The sequence below is a fragment of the Schistocerca cancellata genome, chromosome 6 (genome assembly GCF_023864275.1).
Source record: "Schistocerca cancellata isolate TAMUIC-IGC-003103 chromosome 6, iqSchCanc2.1, whole genome shotgun sequence".
In the NCBI taxonomy this organism is placed as follows: Eukaryota; Metazoa; Arthropoda; class Insecta; order Orthoptera; family Acrididae; genus Schistocerca; species Schistocerca cancellata.
Genome location: NC_064631.1, coordinates 286,552,206 through 286,574,656, shown reverse-complemented (window position 1 = coordinate 286,574,656; position 22,451 = coordinate 286,552,206). Strand labels below are relative to the sequence as shown.

Genomic DNA, 22,451 nt, shown 5'->3' with positions numbered 1-22,451 from the left:
AGTGGGATGCCGTACTGCCCACAGACAACCCACTGAACTGCGACTGCAGCCTGTCGGAGTTCGCGTCGTGGCTGCGCAACGCGTCCGAGTCTCGGCGGCTGTCGGCGGCTGACGTGGCCACCGCCATCTGCGCCACGCCGCCCTCGCTGGAGAACGGCGCGCTAGCCGAGGTGGCGCCCGACGACCTGGTCTGCGGCGAGGAACTGCCGCCGGCCGACGACGAGGTCGGCGACGAGATCGCCGACGGAGACGGCGACGAGGCGGGCGCAGGCGCGGGCGCGCAGCTGCAGCTGCCCGACAGCGAGGCGACGGCGGCGCTGCGGGCGTTCCGCTACGACGCGGCGGCGGACGCGGTGTGGCTGCAGTGGTCGGTGCGCGGCGCGGGCGCCTACTCGTGCCACTCGCTGGTCGTGTACGAGGAGCGCGGCGCGCGCGAGGTGCTGCTCGAGAACGTGCGCCTCGACTGCAACTCGTCGCAGGTGGGCGACCCGGCGGCGCTGCCGCTGCGGCTGGCGGGGCTGGGCCTGCAGCGCGGCCGCAGCTACCGCTACTGCCTGCTGCTGCTGCGCGGCGGCGGCGCGCGCTCCGACGAGCTGCTGCTCGAGTGGGGCTGCAGCGACGCCATCCCGCTGTCCGCCGACGGCGCGCCCGCCCGGCCGCTGCCGGAGCTCACCGCGCTGCACGCCGACGTCGCCTCCGACGGGGTCCTCACTGCCACCGCCACTCTTCTCGAGGTCAGTTCCAGCTTTAAACATCCCGTTCCTCGTTTTCTGCTGAGTCGTAACTTCGCACGAAATCTAAATCTACGAGTGGCGTTTAAAAACCGATGCGACACATTTTTTCCTTGGCCAATTTCGTTTGAAAAAATCCGGAACTTGTTGGACAAAAAAAATGGTTCAAATGGCTCTGAGAACTATGGGACTTAACATCTCAGGTCATCAGTCCCCTAGAACTTAGAACTACTTAAACCTAACTAACCTGCCGGCCGGTGTGGCCGTGCGGTTAAAGGCGCTTCGGTCTGGAACCGCGTGACCACTACGATCGCAGGTTCGAATCCTGCCTCGGGCATGGATGTGTGTGATGTCCTTAGGTTACTTAGGTTTAAGTAGTTCTAAGTTCTAGGGGACTTATGACCACAGCAGTTGAGTCCCATAGTGCTCAGAGTCATTTGAACCTAACTAACCTAAGGACATCACACTAGAGATGGGCAAACTCGTTCATTCTTGGGAACTAGTTCACTGCTGATCGTTCTTTTTTGGGAACCGTTCATTTTTACTCGTTCACCATTCATTTGTGCTTGGTATATGGTTATTATGAAAAACTGAAAACTAGTAGTGTGAGTGACTGAAGGATGGAGGGCACCAAGAGGGGGCGCTTGCCTCCCTCCTGGAGTATAGAGTTTTTATTCATTACAGAACTCTTACACACTTTTAGAAGTAATTTCTGTGATTCTGCAGAACCTCTCGTTAAGCCAACCGTAGCCTAGTGTGACTGATCGCAGGGAAATAATATAGGGTGGTGTACGGAAAACCGGCCCCGAGAACAGACTGCTCGCCAATTACAGACAATGTGTTGCCCGTTACGAGCAGATACAACAAACAGACAAACATGTAATAATCAGGCAGTGAAGAAATAAAAGGGTAATGCAAGCAACAATTGCGAAACAATCGATGACGATGTGTAGAGAGCTGGAGAAGAGAACATGAAAATCTCACGCCACGCCACCTGATGGTGGCTGTTTCTCAACTTAATAGACCATAAGTCTCTTGTACAAAATTCTTCGTTTCGACTTCCACTACATAGCTATGCTAAGTTGTAAACAATATTCATTTGCACCCTATATATACTTCACGTTGTCTCTGAGTTCGTAGGCGAAGTAGAGACTTCATGGAAGCAAAAAATAAAATGTGGTTTTCTCATACTAGCGTCACACACTTAGTAAACATTAAGTTTTTATGTTGGATTATTAACGTTAATGCAGCGATAATAATAATAATAATAATAATAATAATAATAATAATAATAATAATAATAATAATAATTAAGTTTGCAGTAATAAAGTTTTTGGTTTGAAAGCTCCTTCTGAACAAATGTTTTTGAGATAATAAGTAAATATGATTTTATGGCAACCTATGTCTTTTCAAATGGAGATGCACCGCTTTTGCTACTGAGCCAAAATGACCCACAACACACCTTTTTTTTTTTTCAAAGAAAGGAAATTAGCAGGTAATGCAGATTAGAAACAAACAAACTTAAAAATAATTAGAGCCTTTCTAAACGTAATGTTTTGTATATGAAAGATACACGAAAATCGTTTTCTATGAATTTTCTTACACTAAAAATTAAGCAAATTATTGAAAGTTAGCCGCTAAATCAAGTCGATGAAACCAAAAAATATATGAATAACAAAAAAAAACTTGCCTTGTTATAAGTATGTCTTCTGCTGCTCATCGATATAATGAAGTGAGCTGATATGCCCTTTTGTTACCTGAAAAGACGTACCTATTACATACAACGTAATTTTTATGTAATTTACGTAACTATAAAATACTTTCTGATTACCGGTCGTGGTCGCTGAATAGCCAGAACCAAGTGCAAAGAACACTTTGGAACACATGTTAAATAGGCGAGAGCAGTGAACGAAACGAACAACTAGATACTGAACTAACTAGGAGCAGTCGGCAGTGGAACTGAGACAGGTGGTCATGCGAAGAACGACGAATGCGGCCGAGAGAGACCGACACTGAGACGAGCACGCGACCGAGGCTGGAACGAGAACTGCCGAAGTGACCGCCGCGACAGAAGTGAACTAGTGAACTATGAACCGATCGTTCCTCGTTCCCGGGAACTATAAGTAGACTGCTTCGACCGAAGTGAACTATGAACCGATCGTTCCTTGGAATTCGTTCCTCGGTCCTTTCGTTCATCTTGGTGAACCGTTCCTTTGCACCCGTTCGTTTGCGAACTACCCATCTCTACATCACACACATCCATGCCCTGGGCAGGATTCGAACTTGCGATCGTAGCGGTCGCGCGGTTCCAGACTGAAGCGCCTAGAACCGCTCGGCCACCATCGGCCGGCGAACTTGTTGTACACTAAAGCGTCAAAGAAACTGGTATAGGCTTGGGTATTCAAATACAGAGATATGTAAACAGGCAGAATACGGCACTGTCGTCAGCAACGCCTAGGCAAGACAAGTGTCTGGCGCAGTTGTTAGATCGGTTACTGCTGCTACAATGTCAGATTATCGAGATTTAACTGAGTTGGAACGTGGTGTTATAGTCATCGCACGAGCGATGGGCCACAGCATCCCTGAGGTAGCAATGCAGTGGGGACTTTCCTGTACGACCGTGTCACGAGAGTACTGTGAATATCAGGAATCCGGTAAAACATTAAATCCTATGTAAGACAACAAGTGTCTGGCGCAGTTGTTAGATCGGTTACTGCTGCTACAATGGCAGATTATCGAGATTTAAGTGAGTTGGAACGTGGTGTTATAGTCGTCGCACGAGCGATGGGCCACAGCATCCCCGAGGTAGCAATGAAGTGGGGATTTTCTCGTACGACCATGTCATGAGAGTACTGTGAATATCAGGAATCTGGTAAAACATTAAATCCTATGTAAAACAACAAGTGCCTGGCGCAGTTGTTAGATCAGTTACTGCTGCTACAATGGCAGGTTGTCGAGATTTAAATGAGTGTGAACGAGCGATGGGCCAGCATCCCCGAGGTAGCAATGAAGTGGGGATTTTCCCGTACGACCGTGTCACTACTGTGAATATCAAGAATCCAGTAAAACATTAAATCTCTGACATCACTGCGGCCGGAAAAAGATCCTTCAAGAACAGGGACCAACGACGACTGAAGAGAATCACTCAATGTGACAGAAGTGCAACCCTCTCGCAAATTGCTGCAGATTTCAGTGCTGGGCCACCAACAAGTGCAACGTGTGAACCATTCGACGAAATATCATCGATATGGGCTTTCAGAGCCGTAGGCCCACTCCTATACCGTTGATGAGTGCATGACACAAAGCTTTACACATCGCCTGCACCTGTCAACACCGACATTGGACTGTTGATGACTGGAAACATGTTGCCTAGTCGGACGAGTCTCATTTCAAATTGTACATGGATGGATGTGTACAGGTATGGAGACAAACTCATGAATCCATGGGCCCTATATGTCAGCAGGGGACCGTTGAAGCTGGTGGAGGCTCTGTAATGGTGTGGGGTGTGTGCAGTTGGAGTGATAAGGGACCCCTGATACATCTATATACGACTCTGACAGGTGACACGTATGTAAGCATTCTGACTGATCACCATTCATGTCCACTGTGCATTCCGACAGACTTGGGCAATTCCAGCAGGACAATGCGACACCCCACATGTCCACAATTGCTACAGGGTGGTTCCAGGAGCACTCTTCTGAGTTTAAACGCTTCTGCTGGCCATCTTAAACGCTTCTGCTGGCCATCAACCTCCCCAGACATGAACACTAATTAGCATATCTGAGATGTCTTGCAACATGCTGTTCAGAAGAAATCTCCACTCACTCGTACTCTTGCGGATTTATAAACAGCCCTGCAGGATTCAAGGTGTCAATTCCCTCCAGCACTACTTCAGACATTAGTCGAATCTATGCCATGTCATGTTGCAGCACTTGTGCATGCTCATGTGGGCCCTACACAATATTAGCCAGGTGTACGAGGTTCTTTGGCTCTTCAGTTTAGGAAGTGAAATATTCCCGCTTTAGCCCCTACAGTTTCAGGAAGTTCCGATAGGTGGCAGCACTACACAGGGTGAACGTTAATAAAAGCGACAAACTGACTGGAAATGTAGGAAAAAAGGTCCATTGAAGATGTGTCTGGAAATCCATCAATGCCACACTAGATGGTGTTGACGAATGACAGTTATTCACACAACATACCGTGAGTTGCAGGCTGTGTGACTGACGTAGCATACTGTAAATAGCAGATTGGTCCAGTATAAATGTCAGGAACGAGTTGAGATGTTGTCTGTGTGCGGCAAAGCAGATGGAAACAATCGAGAGGCAGCAGAGCTATACCAAAACAAGTACCCTCACAGACACCAACCGCATCACACAGCATTTCGAGTCCTTTTTGGGCATTTGTGTGATCGTGGTTCCTTTCAGACAGACGAACTTGCAGGGACACTGCAGACTGTGCGTACACCATACTCGAAGGACCAGGTTCTATAGGCCATTGAGAAAATGCCTAGTAAAAGCGCCAGGCAAGTGGCCTGCCAAACAGTGTAAGCCAAAGTACGAGATTCTGTGTATCCAGCATGACTACTATCCCTATCACCTGCAATTCTGTGGAGACCACTTCTAACTTCTGTTGTGACATGGATGTGATGCAGGTCTGTATTGTGCTCTGGGACGATTTGTTGTCGTCGCATACACACTGTCTATTACCAGACACATGTTCATAGGACCTTTGTACCTCCATTTCGAGACAGGAATCCGTCCCTGCCCTTTTTGACCGTTTTATCATATCTGTCCTGTGTGTATCCTTTAAAATACCGTTTGTAACAGAGGTGTATTCCAAGCAAAGAGTTGTCATTGAGTTTCTTTTGGCAGGAAACCAGAGTACTACAGATATTCATAGGTGCTTGCAGAATGTCTGTGGAAACTTGGCAGTGAACAAAAGCACAATGAGTCATCAGGCGAGGCGACTGTCATCATTGCAACAGAATGTACAAACCTGTCAGCTCTCCCACATACAGGCTGGCCCTCAGGAAATTAAAGAAACGGCTTTAGTGTGTTCGTCGCCATAAACATGCAAACGAACTTCTCGTTCTCCATGACAACGCAAGGCCTCACACGAGTCTGCATACCCAGGAGGGGCTCAACTTCACTGGAAAGTTCTTCCTCATCTACCCTACAGCCCGGATTTTGCACTTTCCAACTTCCATCTGTTTGGCCCACTTTGGCACTTCACGGGAAGCAGTACATGGATGATTGGGAGGTTATTGATGAAGCAAGACGATGGCGCTGACGCCGATCAGTGACCATGTGGGCATGGAGGTGGCATAAGGCCATTGCATTCAACAAAGGTTTGGTTGAAAAGCAGGATTTTGTTGCCAAAAGAGTCGGGAATAATGTGTTATGTTCGAATATGGAATAAAACCAACCTACTTTCAGAAAAAATATATTGTATTAATTATTGAACGCCCTGGGCACAACGGACAAAAAAATTAGTCACCCCAAAAGACATCACGCTAATAATACTATCTTTAGTCCTGATAATAACCTCATTTCGTCGAGGAAGAGAGTGTACAATTTACTTCAGGTATTCTACATCCAGATGAAGTTATTCATCGATGATTAGGTCCCATATAGGTATCAAGCTGCATGGATGTCGACTGCTATGTCTCACTCACTGCTCCAAACAGACCTAGAGATTTTCTATAGGATTAAGACTGGACGATTTGGAAAGGCAGTTAAAGAGCAGTGTGGTGTCTGGCTGTTTTCAAATCTGAAACATATTCTTGAAGCTACGTGAACGCATCTGTTGCCATTTTGGAGGATCAGTATGAAGATGTAGTAGAAACGGCAGCACTTGATCACCGAGAATGTTGAAATAACCATCCTTGTTCATGTTTGCAGTGACCTGAACCACAAGGCCAAAGTCATGATACGAAAAACATGCCCAAGACATCGCAGAGCTATCTCCAACGTGAGCTGCAGCCTCCACACACTGTGACTAAACTCATCGTCTCAGTGCCTTGCCTCATTTGGAAAACAGGCAAAATCGGGACTTGTTCGATCACCCTATATGCCACTAGACAGCTACTGTCAAATTACTATGCTGACAAAGCATGTGCAGTTTTATGTATTATTGTGAGTAATGCTATTTTGTGAAATATTCAACTGCAAATACCCATTTCATGCAATTTATTTTGCAATGTTCACTCAGAACTGGTTGAGATGCACTCTAATTCGCTTACTGTACCAATCCCTGTCAGGCTGAAGCCGATTCTTATTGACAAGGCATGTCTTTCCCCTCTGGTCTCTGTTGGTTAGTCCTTTTTGCAACCACTGTACTTACGCCATACTACACGACTGCGAGTGATACATCATTTCTTGTGGACAATCTGCGTTAATACTCTAACAAATCGAACAATTCTTTTCACAATTTGGTTATGCATACGTCCAAACACAAACGCACATTTCTCCCATTCTGTGACATATCCAGGTCGAATCACCTTACTGTGGTGCCTGCGTGTAACCGACTGACCCACTCACAACACTTCACTGCCGTTACTTTAGTGAGTGGTAGATGACTGGTTTCTACCAGCTGTACCCCGCTTCAGAGCGACCAGTATGCTCTTGTTCTGAGGGACTGACTAATATTTTGCCCAGTGAGCTTACATACATCGTGTTCACTATGGTGCCGAGTGCTGATTTTGACACCTAACGAGTTCCCACCAGAACAGTTAATGTAAGTTACCATGTTGTAATTAAAGTTCTAGTCATTAACTTTATTTCATGCTGTTATTATACACTGATGAAAAAGAAATCGCAGCATCAAGGAGTTTTGCTACATAAACGAAAGTTCGTGGGCATGCTTCTGGATCTGAAAAAGCACTCCGTCTTCAGGCCACAAGTGGCCCATCGGGACTATCCGACCGCCGTGTCATCCTCAGCTGACGATGCAGATAGGAGGGGCGTGTGGTCAGCACACCACTCTCCCAGTCGTTACGATGGTTTTCTTTGACCGGAGCCGCAACTATTCCGTCGAGTAGTTCCTCAATTGGCATCACGAGGCTGAGTGCACCCCGTTGAAGCGCATGGCAACAGCGCATGGCGGCCCGGATGGTCACCCATCCAAGTGCCGGCCACGCGCAACAGCGCTTAACTACGGTGATCTGACGGGAACCAGTATATCCACTGCGGCAAGGCCGTTGCCCTCTGGATCTGAAAGATGGATTCTAATTTTGCACCAGTTGCATAAGAGTGGTGGTAGTAGCGCCACTACGAGGATTCAAATCAGGCTTCGTTGAAATACACGCTGTGATGGCCGTGAGCGTTAGTTAGCCTTCAGATTGGACGTGGTGAGTTGATTAGTGAAGAATACCTTTAAGGGGACAAAGATGCCGTTATCAACACCACACTGAGTTTTAACGAGGTCGTGATGTTCCAGCTGCGATACTGCAGAAAAACTTGACGGGATGTAGCCACTGTACATGACTGCTGGCAGCAGTGGCCACAAGAATGTACGGTAGCAATAAGATCATTCTCTGAATAGCCATGTGGCACTACCGAGAGGGAAGATCATCGTGTTTCGTGTATGGCTCTGCTGCATCGTACTGCATCCGCAGCAGCAATTTGAGGAACGGTTGGTACCACAATGACACAGCGAAGTGTTTCAAATCAGTTACTTAAAGGACAGCTGGGAGCCAGACGCCATGTATTGTGCATCCCACTGACCCCAAATCACCGCCATTTGCGACTTCGTGGTGTCAAACGAGACCTTATTGGAGGGCAGGGTGGAGGCCTGTTGTGTTTTCTGATGAAAGCTGGTTCTGCCTCGGTGCCAGTGATGGCAGTGTGTTGGTTATGTCGAGGCCAGTTGAGGGCCAGCAATCAACTTGTCTGTGTGCTAGACACATTGGATCTACATCTGGAGTTATGATCTGGGATGCGAATTCGTATGACAGAAGGAGCACTCTCGTGGTTATCACACACACCATTACTGCAAATCTGTACATAAATCTGGCGATTCGACCTCTTGTGCTGCCATTCATGTACAGGCTTCCAGGAGCTGTTTTCCAACAGGATAACGCTCGCCCACATACCGCTGTTGTAACACAACATTCTGCTCGGTGACCAGATCTATCTGCAATTGAGCACATTTGGGACATCGTCGGACGACAACTCCAGCGTCAGCCTAAAACAGCATTAACTCTCTATGTATTCACTGACCAAGTGCAACGGGCATGGAACTCCATTTCATCCCACAAACTAACATCCGGCATCTGTACAACACAATGCAAGCACATTTTTACACTTGCATTCAACATTCTGATGGTTCAAATGGCTCTGAGCACTACGGGACTTAACATCTGAGGTCATCAGTGCCCTACTTAAACCTAACTAACCTAAGGACATCACACACATCCATGCCCGAGGCAGGATTCGAACCTGCGACCGTAGCGGTCGCGCGGTTCCAGACTGAAGCGCCTAGAACCGCTCGGCCACTCCAGCCGGCCAACATTCTGCTGGCTACATCGGTTATTAACGTACCAGCATTTTACATTTGCAATGGCTTATCTCAAGGTTACATTAACCTGTGAACTTTCAGTGCTAATCACTTAAATATGTTACCTAGACAAATACATTTCTGAAATTTCATTACTGTAATCTTTTTTGGTGTTGCGATCGTTTTTCCGCTTGTGTATGTTGTGATTTCCACAGATCTGAAGATGCTATATCATCCGACAAGAGAAACTAGTGAAATAATTAAAATGTAAAATTAATGTAAATATAAACGTCATAACAAGTTGTTGCGTGGGATACCCCGCAGGGTGAGTTCAGCCACCCGCTGGAAAGAGTATTCTTCCTCCTCACATACTGACCCCTTTCCTTGAGGATATGTGAGAGCTGTCATATGTATACTTGTCGAGTGTACACGACTGATCGGTTTGTTGATTTGGGGGAAGGGGCCCAAACAGTGAGGTCATCGGCTCCATCTTATTAGGGAAGTATGGGGTAGGACGTCGGCCGCACCCTTTCAAAGGAACCAACCCGGCATTTGCCTGAAGTGATTTAGGCAAGTTCCAGAGAAGTGGAGCATTCGGGGTTGAGTCACGGTCTAGCAGAAATTTTTCAGCCTTCACCGTCAATGCCTGTAGACGACTGAAGTCCTGCTTTCTCTTAATATCGTATTCTACACAGCCATTGTAATACCAGTGGTGTCTGCTATGTCGAACACAACAGACGCCACATACAAAAGAAATAATTATGTAACTTTTTTTTGAGGTCACAGCTAAGAAGTGATGGCTAGTCCTCATATTTACTGTTATACACTCCATCGCAGTCTCAGGTTAAATGATCTTAATATAACGAAAAAATTAATTTACTACCAGATGGAAATGCAATAGTCTTAAACGCTAATATAAGTTTTATTAACACCTCATCATCAAGCTTTCTGGAATATCCTCATCATTAGATCTGTGGTATAAACATAAAATATACTGAGTGACTCAGTAGGCCAGCACGGTGCTCGGCACGTTCGGACAGGATGCTGCCGGCAACCTTCTGTAATAATAATAATAATAATAATAATAATAATAATAATAATAATTGAGTGACATTTTCAAAATTAGACTATTAAGGGACGTCTTGAGAAATCTGCACAGAACCGATCTCCACTCAGAAGAAAGATCACGATGATAGGGGAAAAAAGTGCCAGACTACAAATCCAAAAGGGTCGAGGTTGATACCTGGACAATCCTAGGATTTTTATCTGACATCTGTCACTTCTTTCACCTCTGGCAATGATTGTTGATGTCGAAATGCCGAGTTAATCCGTGATTCGGAACCCACATTAAACTGCTGGTCCCCGCACAGCTGGCTGGGTAATTCAGTTCAACGGTTAGAGGAAGCCAAAGGCAAACCAACTCCAACAGGATCGTGTCTGGTAAAGCACTGTGGGGTTCAAAACAATCTTCAGATTGGTGGCAGCTTTACTTACTTATAAGACAGGAAATGAAATTTAAAGTTACATATTTCAATAATTCAGAGGAATTGACAACTGTACCTGTGAAATCCAATTACAGTCCTTTGTCGCCTCCTACTACATTCTCCAGACCGTCAGTGTCCAAATTTACAAAAGCAGTATCACACGGCACAAAGTATACAACGTTGCCAGTTGAAACTTGAAGTATTTAAGTACTGTGTATACGAATACATCATGAGTCCCCTACGATGTTACAGACTTTAAGGGACAATAGAGAAGGGTAAATGTATCAAGATGAGGCCAGAGACCCTGGTCCAGAAACGATCGAGTCGAAAATTACAAGCGCAAATCATTCAGATACTTCGTCAATAGAATAAATACACCGGTGCTGTTGTTGCTAAGGTTGTAACGTAGACAAATTTCAATGGTGGTGTTATGCACAAAAGCAAGAAAAAAATATCTAGTAAGCATTGGTTCTAAAATGCGTACCTTAACATCTTCGATACTTTGAAATACGTCTCTTCTATTGCTTTCTACATTTTTGGAGGAGGAAGTATGGATCAGAACATGAAAAAGACGCCCAGTAGATATGGGCTCCAAAATGCGTGCCTTAAGAGCTATGGGCACACATTCAGTAGAAGAGATATGTTTCACAGTAGCAAGTATGAACAAGTGTTCATAGCTCTTAAGGTATGTACCTACTTCAGAGCCCTTGTTTACTGGACATTTTTATCTTGTTTTGATCCGTATTACCGCCTCCAAAAATATGGAGAGCAAAGAGCTTGCAGAAGCTGAGATGTGTTTCATAGTACTGAAGATGAGCAAGCGCTCACAGCTCATCAGATATACTTTTTTAGAGCTCATGTTTCCTAGACATTCCTACATTCGTACTACCACCTCTGAAATTTTCGCACCCTACAATCTTAGCAACAACAATACTGGTACATGTATTCTAATGCCGGAAGTATCAGAACGAATTTCGCTTATGAATTTCACTCAGTCGTTTCTGGACCAGGTTCCCTTACCTCAAATTGATGCGTTTAAACTTCTCCATCATCCCTGAAAGTTTGTAATATCATCATGGAATCAGCCTATATACAGGGTGTCCCACGTAAACCCGGTATGCTTCACGCCCGAGATTCAAGTAACAATGAACTAACTAAAAAAGATCAAATAACAGTAACGTTAAAGAACATGTAGTTACCCGTTTATAACAGATGCTGGAAGACATCACTGACTTGGCATGATGACTTTATCAACAACACGCTGTAATTCTGCAGGCGTGATGTTACTTTCTCCACTAATGTTTCTTACAAAATCGTCTGTTGTGCGAGAACTGTCAGCACACACTTTCCCTTTTAGTGTTCCCCATAAATAAAAATCACACAATGTTAAGACCAGGGATCTAGAGAGCCAGAGGCCTCTACTGACAAGTCTGTCTTAAGGGAGCACGTTGGTGATGTGGGTCATACTGTGGTTGGATGTGTGAACAGTTGCTCTGTCTTGATGGAATACTGCATACACCTTCTTTGTATCTGTTAATTGTGCATAGAAAGAGTTAAAGATCGCTAGATATCTAGCACTGTTTAAGGTGAAATTCAAAAATATAGGACCAGTAATGCACATGCTGGACAATGCACGCCAAACACCTATTTTCTCTGAGGGGAAAGGTTCTTTATGCGGAATACGTGGGTTGTCCTGCGACCAGTATCTCCAATTCTGGGAGTTTACATGATCTGACAAATGAAACCGGGCTTCCTCTGGCAAAAAGTAAAACTAGAGATCCAAGTAACCATTAGCAACAGATTTCAACAGCCAATTACAATAATGAACTCTTTTTTCCTGATCCTCAAATTTCAACCCTTACACCACACTCACACGATAGGCTTTTAATTTCATATCTCTTAGTACACGGCGACACGGTGTATGAGATACACCAACCTGCTGCACTAACCTTCTTACGGACTTGTGGGGACTTCTCGTATTGTTCATGCAAATTCGGTCTATAGTTACAGGTGTCCTCATTGTCAGTCGCCTATTCCTCTGGACGTTCTGAACACATCCTAAAGCCCTCCATTTCTTGTACAGAGCTTGAATAGTGCAGGTCGTGGGGAGTTTCCCACCAGGATACTTCGCTTGAAACATTTCTTTACTTTCCTTGATGGAACCTGTCTTTATGTAACCCTGCACAATATCAATACCTGTTCTAATGCAAACTACCTCACTTCTGTGACAACTCAACAACACGAGCTGCTCACAACAACTGATGTATGAAAGCATAGCTGCACTCAACTTTCCGACAAATTGAGTGTAGCCAACTTTAGAGACAGTGTTGCCACTTCCCAAGCAATTCGACTAGAGATGAATAACCTGTACGTGAGGCGAACCGGTTTTATGTGGGACACCCTATATAAATTTTGTTAGTAAACTAATATAAAAAAATTTATAATAAAAGAAGCACACTGAAATAAAGTTTTTTAAATATGTATCTTTGAGTTTCATTTGTTGTATTATGTTTCAGTTTTACACCACAGGTTGATGATGGGAGTGTCCCAAAACGTTTAATGATGAGATGTTAATAAAAGTTGTATTGGTGATGAATTCTCGTGTAGATTGATGAGCCAAAACAGTGTGACCACCTGCTTAATAGCTTGTTTGTCCGTCTTTGAAACGAAATACATCACTGAGTCTGCGTATCAGGAATCCGACATTTTGTTAGTAGGTTTGTGGAGGTATGTGGAATTTGATGGCTACGAACAAGTCATGTAATTCGCGCAAATAACGGGCCGCTGATTTGCGTACATGATGATGGCGCCCGATAGCGACCCATATACAGGGTGTTTCAAAAATGACCGGTTTATTTGAAACGGCAATAAAAACTAAACGAACAGCGATAGAAATACACCGTTTGTTGCAATATGCTTGGGACAACAGTACATTTTCAGGCAGACAAACTTTCAAAATTACAGTAGTTACAATTTTCAACAACAGATGGCGCTGCGGTCTGGGAAACTCTATAGTACGATATTTTCCACATATCCACCATGCGTAGCAATAATATGGCGTAGTCTCTGAATGAAATTACCCGAAACCTTTGACAACGTGTCTGGCGGAATGGCTTCACATGCAGATGAGATGTACTGCTTCAGCTATTCAATTGTTTCTGGATTCTGGCGGTACACCTGGTCTTTCAAGTGTCCCCACAGAAAGAAGTCACAGGGGTTCATGTCTGGCGAATAGGGAGGCCAATTCACGCCGCCTCCTGTATGTTTCGGATAGCCCAAAGCAATCACACGATCATCGAAATATTCATTCAGGAAATTAAAGCTGTCGGCCGTGCGATGTGGCCGGGAACCATCTTGCATAAACCACGAGGTGTTCGCATTGTCGTCTAAGGCAGTTTGTACCGCCACAAATTCACGAAGAATGTCCAGATAGCGTGATGCAGTAATCGTTTCGGATCTGAAAAATGGGCCAATGATTCCTTTGGAAGAAATGGCGGCCCAGACCAGTACTTTTTGAGGATGCAGGGACGATGGGACTGCAACATGGGGCTTTTCAGTTCCCCATATGCGCCAGTTCTGTTTATTGACGAAGCCGTCCAGGTAAAAATAAGCTTCGTCAGTAAACCAAATGCTGCCCACATGCATATCGCCGTCATCATTCCTGTGCACTATATCGTTAGCGAATGTCTCTCGTGCAGCAATGGTAGCAGCGCTGAGGGGTTGCCGCGTTTGAATTTTGTATGGATAGAGGTGTAAACTCTGGCGCATGAGACAATACGTGGACGTTGGCGTCATTTGGACCGCAGCTGCAACACGGCGAACGGAAACACGAGGCCGCTGTTGGATCACCTGCTGCACTAGCTGCGCGTTGCCCTCTGTGGTTGCCGTACGCGGTCGCCCTACCTTTCCAGCACGTTCATCCGTCATGTTCCCAGTCCGTTGAAATTTTTCAAACAGATCCTTTATTGTATCGCTTTTCGGTCCTTTGGTTACATTAAACCTCCGTTGAAAACTTCGTCTTGTTGCAACAACACTGTGTTCTAGGCGGTGGAATTCCAACACCAGAAAAATCCTCTGTTCTAAGGAATAAACCATGTTGTCTACAGCACACTTGCACGTTGTGAACAGCACACGCTTACAGCAGAAAGACGACGTACAGAATGGCGCACCCACAGACTGCGTTGTCTTCTATATCTTTCACATCACTTGCAGCGCCATCTGTTGTTGAAAATTATAACTACTGTAATTTCGAAAGTTTGTCCGCCTGAAAATGTACTGTTGTCCCAAGCATATTGCAACAAACGGTGTATTTCTATCGCTGCTCGTTTAGTTTTTATTGCCGTTTCAAATATACCGGTCATTTTTGAAACACCCTGTAGGTTCCATAGGATTTACATCAGGCGAATTTGATCGCCGAGACATCAACGTGAGTTCATTACAGTGCTCCTCAAACAACTGTAGCACACTTCTGGCTCCGAGACATGCACAGTTATACTGCTGAAAGATGACATCGCCGTCGGGGAAGACAACAAGCATGAAGGGATGCAGGTGGTTCGCAACTGTCAGAGTATCTTCGATTACTGCCAACAGCCTGCGTCCGTGGCGCGTTGCACGTTTCGAGCCGCCGTTCATCTCGATGACTGTGTTACTGTGTTTGTGGAGAGGATCAGCGGCGTAGTGTAGCAAAAATATGAGACACGTTTTCATTGATCGACGGACGAATCCCGATGACCCTATGCCCACTGCAATCGTAGTGGATGATGTCGTTACGCCAACAGGTAAACACGCAGGGGTGGTCTGCTGCAGACCTCCATGTTCAAAAATATACACTACTAGCCATTACAATTGCTACACCAAAAAGAAATGCAGATAATAAATGGATATTCATTGGACAAATATATTATACTAGAACTGACGTGATTACATATTCACGCAATTTGGGTGCATAGATCCTGAGAAATCAGTACCAAGAACAACCACTCTGTCCGTAATAACGGCCTTGATACGCCTGGGCATTGAGTCAAACAGAGCGAGGATGGCGTGTACAGGTACAGCTGGCCATGAAGCTTCACCACGATACCACAGTTCAGCAAGAGTAGTGACTGGCGTATTGTGACGAGCCAGTTGCTCGGCTACCATTGACCAGACGTTTTCAGTTGGTGAGAGATCTGGAGCATGTGCTGGCCAGGGCAGCAGCCGAACACTTTCTGTATCCAGAAAGGCCCGTACAGGAACTGCGACATTCGGTCGTGCAATATCTTGCTGAAATGTAGAGTTTCGCAGGAATCGAATGAAGGGTAGAGCCACGGGTCGTAACACATCTGAAATGTAATGTCCACTGTTCAAAGTCCCGTCAATGCCAACAAGAGGTGACAGAGACGTGTAACCAATGGCACCCCATACCATCACGCCGGGTGATACGCCAGCATGGCAATGACGAATACACGCTTCCAATGTGCGTTCATCGCCATGTCGCCAAACACGGATGCGACCATCATGGTGCTGTAAACAGAACCTGGATTCATCCGAAAATTGACGTTTTGCCATTCGTGCACCCAGGTTCGTCGTTGAGTACACCATCGCAGGCGCTCCTGTCTGTGATGCAGCGTCAAGGGTAACCACAGCCATGGTCTCCGAGTTGATAGTCCATGCTGCTGCAAACGTCGTCGAACTGTTCGTGCACGTGGCCGCAAACGTCCCCATCTGTTGACTCAGGGATCGAGACGTGGCTGCACGATCCGTTACAGCCATGCGGATAAGATGCCTGTCATCTCGACTGCTGGTGATACGAGGCCGTTGGGATCCAGCACGGCGTTCCGTATTACCCTCCTGAACCCACCGATTCCATATTCTGCTAACAGTCATTGGATCTCGACCAACGCGAGCAGCAATGTCGCGATACGATAAACCGCAATCGCGATAGGCTACAATCCGACCTTTATCAAAGTCAGAAACGTGATGGTTTGCATTTCTCCTACTTACACGAGGCATCACAACGTTTCACCAGGCAACGGCGGTCAACTGCTGTTTGTGTATGAGAAATCGGTTGGAAACTTTCCTCATGTCAGCACGTTGTAGGTGTCGCCACCGGCGCCAACCTTGCGTGAATACTCTGAAAAGCTAATCATTTACATATCACAGCATCTTCTTCCTGTCGGTTAAATTTCGCGTCTGTAGCATGTCATCGTGGTGTAGCTATTTTAATGGCCAGTAGTGTATGACAACCGTTGTGTTCCAAAACATCTGTCTGTGCAGCAGCATTATGCTCTTTCTTCAGAGATGCCACATCCTATCCTCCTTGACAGAGAATACAAGCCTCCGAACCCCACGTTCTGCCGGCCGGTGTGGCCGAGCGGTTCTAGGCGCTTCAGTCCCGAACCGCGCTGCTGTTACGGTTGCAGGTTCGAATCCTGCCTCGTGCATGGATGTGTGTGATGTCCTTAAGTTAGTTAGGTTTAAGTAGTTCTGAGTCTAGGGGACTGATGACCTCCGATGCTAAGTCCGATAATGCTTAGAGCCATTTGAACCCCACGTTCTGTGGAGAGTCATGGACATCCAACCATTTAGCGCCTAGTAGTAGTTTCATTGTCGTCATTCATTCTGTAGATGCTCACGACCGTAGCACGTGCACATTCGACTAGCTTCGTCGTTTTCGCGATCCTCTTAACAATAATCTGCCCTTTGTCAAAGTCGCTTATCTAAATGGATTTCCTCATTTGCAGCCCTTATCTCCGTTAGGGTGATCATCCGCACATGTCAGCTTCGTTTACATAATTTTTTTATCGCGTACGTGCCCTCAACGACAACAGGCGGGATCCAACGTTGCGGTGGGCAGTGGTCATAATGTTTCAGCTTCTCAGTGTATTTCCGTTCCGTGCTAAAGATGGTCGCAGATTTCATAAAAGAGACTTTTTGTCATAAGTGATAAAATAATTTATTACCTTCATGTCGTCTCTGTAAACTTTCAGAATTATAGTAGAAAATGTTCTCTACTAATATGCTGCTGTCTCGTTCAGGTCCCTGTGGCTGCCCCCTGCACGTTGACCATCGCCGTGTACCGCGGCAAGGCACGCGAGCGCAGCCAGCACGTCAACTGTTCCTACCCGGAGGCATTGTTCCGAGGCCTGCAGCTGGACGGGACCGGCCAGCTCCGCCTGTGCGCCAGTGTCGACGCCCCGGGCCCCCAGCCCGAAGACGACACGCTGTGCGTCCCGGTGCGCCACCAGCAGGCCCAGTCGAAGAACGGCGACCTGCCCCAGCCGGTCGGCGCCGGGGTGGTCGCGGCGTTGGCGGCCGCCAGTGCGACGGTCATCCTGGTGGCGCTGCTGTACGTCGCTTCCCGCGTCGTCTTCGGCAGGACGCACATGGCTGCCGCACACCAGTACTTCCTGACTGGCCAGCAGGACGACGAGCGTCCGCCGCACTACGTCAAGCTGCAGGCCACCACCAAGCTGTGAGGCAGCGGCGACTCCCCCGTGCTTCCGCAGGATGGACGGTCCACTTGTGGCGTTCCCCAAGCGTTGCTCTGCACAACTGGGATAAAATTTGCCATCGGCCTTGATCGAGAATCTAGATAACGCCAGTCACTTATGTTCAGAAATCTAGGTTTCACGAGGGGACCTTATGGATTTTCTTCGTGCTGGTCGAGCTGGGAATGGCTCACCCTTGCTTCTGCGAGATAAATGACTCACTCGTGGCATTTCCCTGTGTAATTAGAATGAAATACTCTCAACTTTCATCGAGAATCTACATAGCGCCAAGACGTTATGTTCTCAATCCTACATTAGACAATGAGACCTCTTGGGCTCAGCTCTTTTCAATTTTCTTCGTACTTAATTTCGTAAAATAGTACAATACGCTTCTCAAGAACACCAGAACAATAGACTATGAAGACTTCCAAGCCCATTTAAGTATAACAAATTTCAAAAATATGACAAAGCCACCCATAGCTGCGCTAATCCTTTCAGACCCGCTCGCTACAATTGTGTACATTAACGTTCGCTGTGTATTAGCTGCAATAGAAATATTTTTCTCAATGGGAACCTCAAGTACACATTTGTGAATGTTCAACCTTTTCACCATGCACTAGTCCTGCCACCTGCTGTGCATAATTATAAAAGTATCAACAATTGAATGTGGCAGTATGCACCAGCTTACGGCCGCCAGAATACACACAAGTAGTTGGTTAGTTCTATTCTGCTGTGTAATTCAATATTATTATTGTTATTTTGCATGGTAATTATTGAATGATCGGATTATTTATTACAACAGTGAAAATTTCAAAATTAATTATTTTAGTCCATAAAAGAAGCCAAGTGCACAAAGTATGTTCTGAATACGTGTAGATATATGTGTATAGATCTTGCATCTAAAGTCACCTAAGAGTATCAGACCACAAAGAAAAATTTTCCTTCCTCTGGAAAAAATTCAGTTCTGAAAGGGTTAATGGCTTACTAGTCTTGTAACTTTGAGACTGCTGGTTTCACCCTCATTAGACACAACTTATAATTTTTTCCTCACTTAAATATTTATTGCAACAGTCTCTGTTGTATATAGTCGTACTTGATAATGGTAGTTTCTATCACATTTAATGATCATCTTCAGGTGTAAAAATGAAATTAAATTAAATTAAACATTAAAAAATAACTATTTCCATAGATTGCATACAGTGAAATTAATTATATTTTAAAAATTCTCAAAATTTTGCTCGAATAAGCACATAATATAGACTGACAATATTTAAAATTTAAGATTCTCAAAATTGTACCTGATTAAACACAAAATATGAGAAATTAAAATTCTTTAAAAAGAATAATGTCATTAGCTGTAACAGAAAAGGAGCAGCACTAAATTATACTTGTGACAACACATCATGATCACAAGCATTTAGGTGAATCGATTTTGCATCACACAGACCCACACTTTGTGGATAATGGATAGGAGGGAGGAAAATGGGAGATAGAAGGAAAAGCACAGATGTTGTGTGGTATTAAAATTTAACATAAATATTTCCTAAAAGACATAAGACAATTAATTTATGACTAAGGAACAATACAGATAATGTGGTAAATTTCAAGATTATTTAAAGCTTAAAAATTTTCAATTATGATCTGCAGTAACAGTTGTTTATTATTGCTTTATTTCATTTAATTTTTAGATCTGATGATGACCTTTAAATGCGAACAAAACTAGTTACCTAGTATAGCTGTTTGCAACTGAGAGTGCTATAATAAATATTTTAAAAATTTTTAAAAGTTGTGGAATCTCTTTTGACAATCACCCATTATTTTCTGAATGTATTTAAATTTTTATTTATTATGAAATTTAAACATTAATTAATAAATACTGAATCATAAATTTACAATAAAATGTCATCTTTTAGTTTTAATTAGTAACTGTATGAAAATGTGGATACCTTGTTGTTAAATGAAAATGTTGTTTACATTAGTAACAGTGTTCTTTTATTATAATTGTATTTATTTGTTGCCTCTAGAAACAAGAGCATATTATTTTCTATTTGATGTTTCAGATTTCTTTATCAAATTTTAATATATTATGAACACTCACTTTTTCATGCTGTTAGTAATTAAAAATAATTATTTTATTAATTTGTATAATTCAGTATATGTTAATTAATATTTCTATTGGGGTAACAAATTTAGTTATCAAATTAAAATAAGTTGTGTCTAACATGAATCAAAGCAGCAACCACTCAAGCTGTGGACAGCTTTGTCAAAATGTTCAAAATTTGTTATACTTAATTGGGATTGGAAATCAAATTTGATTTTCTTTCAAGTGTTCTTAAGAAGTGAAATGTATTAATTTAAGAAACTGATGTCTGGATATTGAACTTGAAATCCTATAAACATGAAGAAAATCAAATAGGGCAGAGCAGCCCAAGGGGTGTCCTTGTGAAACCTAGGTTCCCACCGTCATACAAAGGCAAGTGCCGATGTCATGGCCAGCAACGAATTGTGAACTCTTGTAGGATTCCTCCATAGTGAATTCAGCAGAGTCAAGACAGAAACGATGAACTCTCATGTGGAAATATTCAGCTTTAATAAGTTCTCTTGTCTGTTTAAAACAACACACATGTGGAACTAATAAGCCTGTGAAAGTCCTTTTGTTTTGTTAACAGAGCACTCAGGTGGAACCAAAAAGTGAATTTGTTGTCTTAAAAGGGATGCCACAACACCAAACACTTTTCCAGTCTCTTATCTGCAATCCATATGATACAATGTGCCTTTCTCCTTCTCAAGTCCAGAAGCAAGTTCAGGATGGCCGAGAAGAAGTTGTATACTGCTATATAAAATAAGTGCAGCTGAAATATCTGATGGCCTATTGTTTGAGAAGATGTATGAAGCACGTTCAGAATGCTACCAGCACTTCTATAGTATGGATAAACAGATTCTGAGGGAAGGTCCGAGGCATGCATGGTATCCTGTCGTGAGATACGATATGTAGGATTAAGAGTGTAAAGTTCACAAATATGCGTGTGAAGTAAGATATAGAGCTACTTGGTTTACTGCATAGAGGCCATACCGCCAGTGCATGGATGTGCAGGACGCTGTCATCTAAAGGCGATATTGCACCTATAAAGTGTTTCAGCTTGCAGCATCACTTACCACTGGCGGTTGGCTTTGTATTGTTGTGGTTTATTTATTGTTGACACGTACTATTGCCGAGTAACTGTCCTAAGGAGATTTAACGCTTCAGGCAGTCTCTGCTGTGCGTACTGTTTTCAGTGTAAAGAGAAAAAAGAAAGAAAGTTGTACACATGTAACTTGCTAATTTGTGAATTTTGTATAATGACTGTGATTTTTTTTTAATGACTGCAATTGGTGAAGCCTAAAAGTTGTACATAACAGTAATTCTATTGTATATAGTGAAGTGCTGAGAGTCTGATGCTAAAGCATGTTGTGTCAAGAAATTAACCTGTGTTTTGTTACAGTGCTTTCAAACATTTCATCTTTCCACAAATTACACTTGCTTCACTGTAAGTAATGATGATTGTGTAAAATGTTACAATATGTGAATGTGTGTGTAATGTGATGTATTTCATGTTTTGCAAGATGTAAGCTTTATCTATTTTCATATGTTATACACCACAATTAAAATTTCTCCAAGGACTTCCTTGGTGTTTGATAACTGAAAATCTCACATGTTTCATTAAAATCTTCAAGATGTAGTGAGTTTGTCATAGAGTAGAAGAAAATGGAACACAGAGAAAGCAGTCTGAGCACATCTTCCCTGAGAAACGTCGAACTCTACTTCAGACTCACACCCTGTTCACGTCTGTACACATTTTGTAAGTGCCACTTGCATGTACATACGAATAAACTGAGGTGATGCTTAGGTAATTGAATTAGGAAATGAGACCCTCGACACAATCAACGAGTTTTGCTGTTTGGGCAGTAAACTAACTGACAACGGCCGAAATGTAAAATGATCACTGGCAACTGCAGGGAAAGCTTTGTTGCAAAAGATAAGTATGTTAACATTGAATATAAATTTGAATATTAAGAAGTCTTTTTTAAAAGTTTTGTCTGGAGTATAGCCTTACATGGAAGTGAAAGTGAACGATAAGCAGTACAGACACAAGAGAATAGAAGTTATTCAAATGCAGAAGAACGCCGAAGATTAGATGGATATAACGAGCAATTAATGAAGAAATATCATTCTGGAGAAAAGAGCTTTAACTTGCTGGAAAGAAGGTATAGGTTGATAAGACACATTCTGA

The 22,451-nt window shown here is 44.0% G+C and overlaps 1 protein-coding gene and 1 pseudogene across 2 annotated transcripts in view; one reads left to right on the top strand and one right to left on the bottom strand.

Moving 5' to 3' along the window:
* The window catches only part of LOC126088532 (protein artichoke-like), a 591,709-nt gene extending 569,843 nt beyond the window's left edge, over positions 1 to 21,866 (top strand). For both annotated transcript variants that reach the window (XM_049906705.1, XM_049906704.1), the window contains exons 7-8: positions 25 to 734; positions 17,728 to 21,866. In XM_049906705.1, the coding sequence (XP_049762662.1) occupies positions 25 to 734; positions 17,728 to 18,168 (1,151 nt within the window). In that variant the 3' untranslated portion in view covers positions 18,169 to 21,866. The remainder of the gene's footprint in view (positions 1 to 24; positions 735 to 17,727) is intronic.
* LOC126089934 (5S ribosomal RNA) lies at positions 7,817 to 7,934 on the bottom strand (annotated as a pseudogene).
* Positions 21,867 to 22,451: the final 585 nt, after the last annotated feature.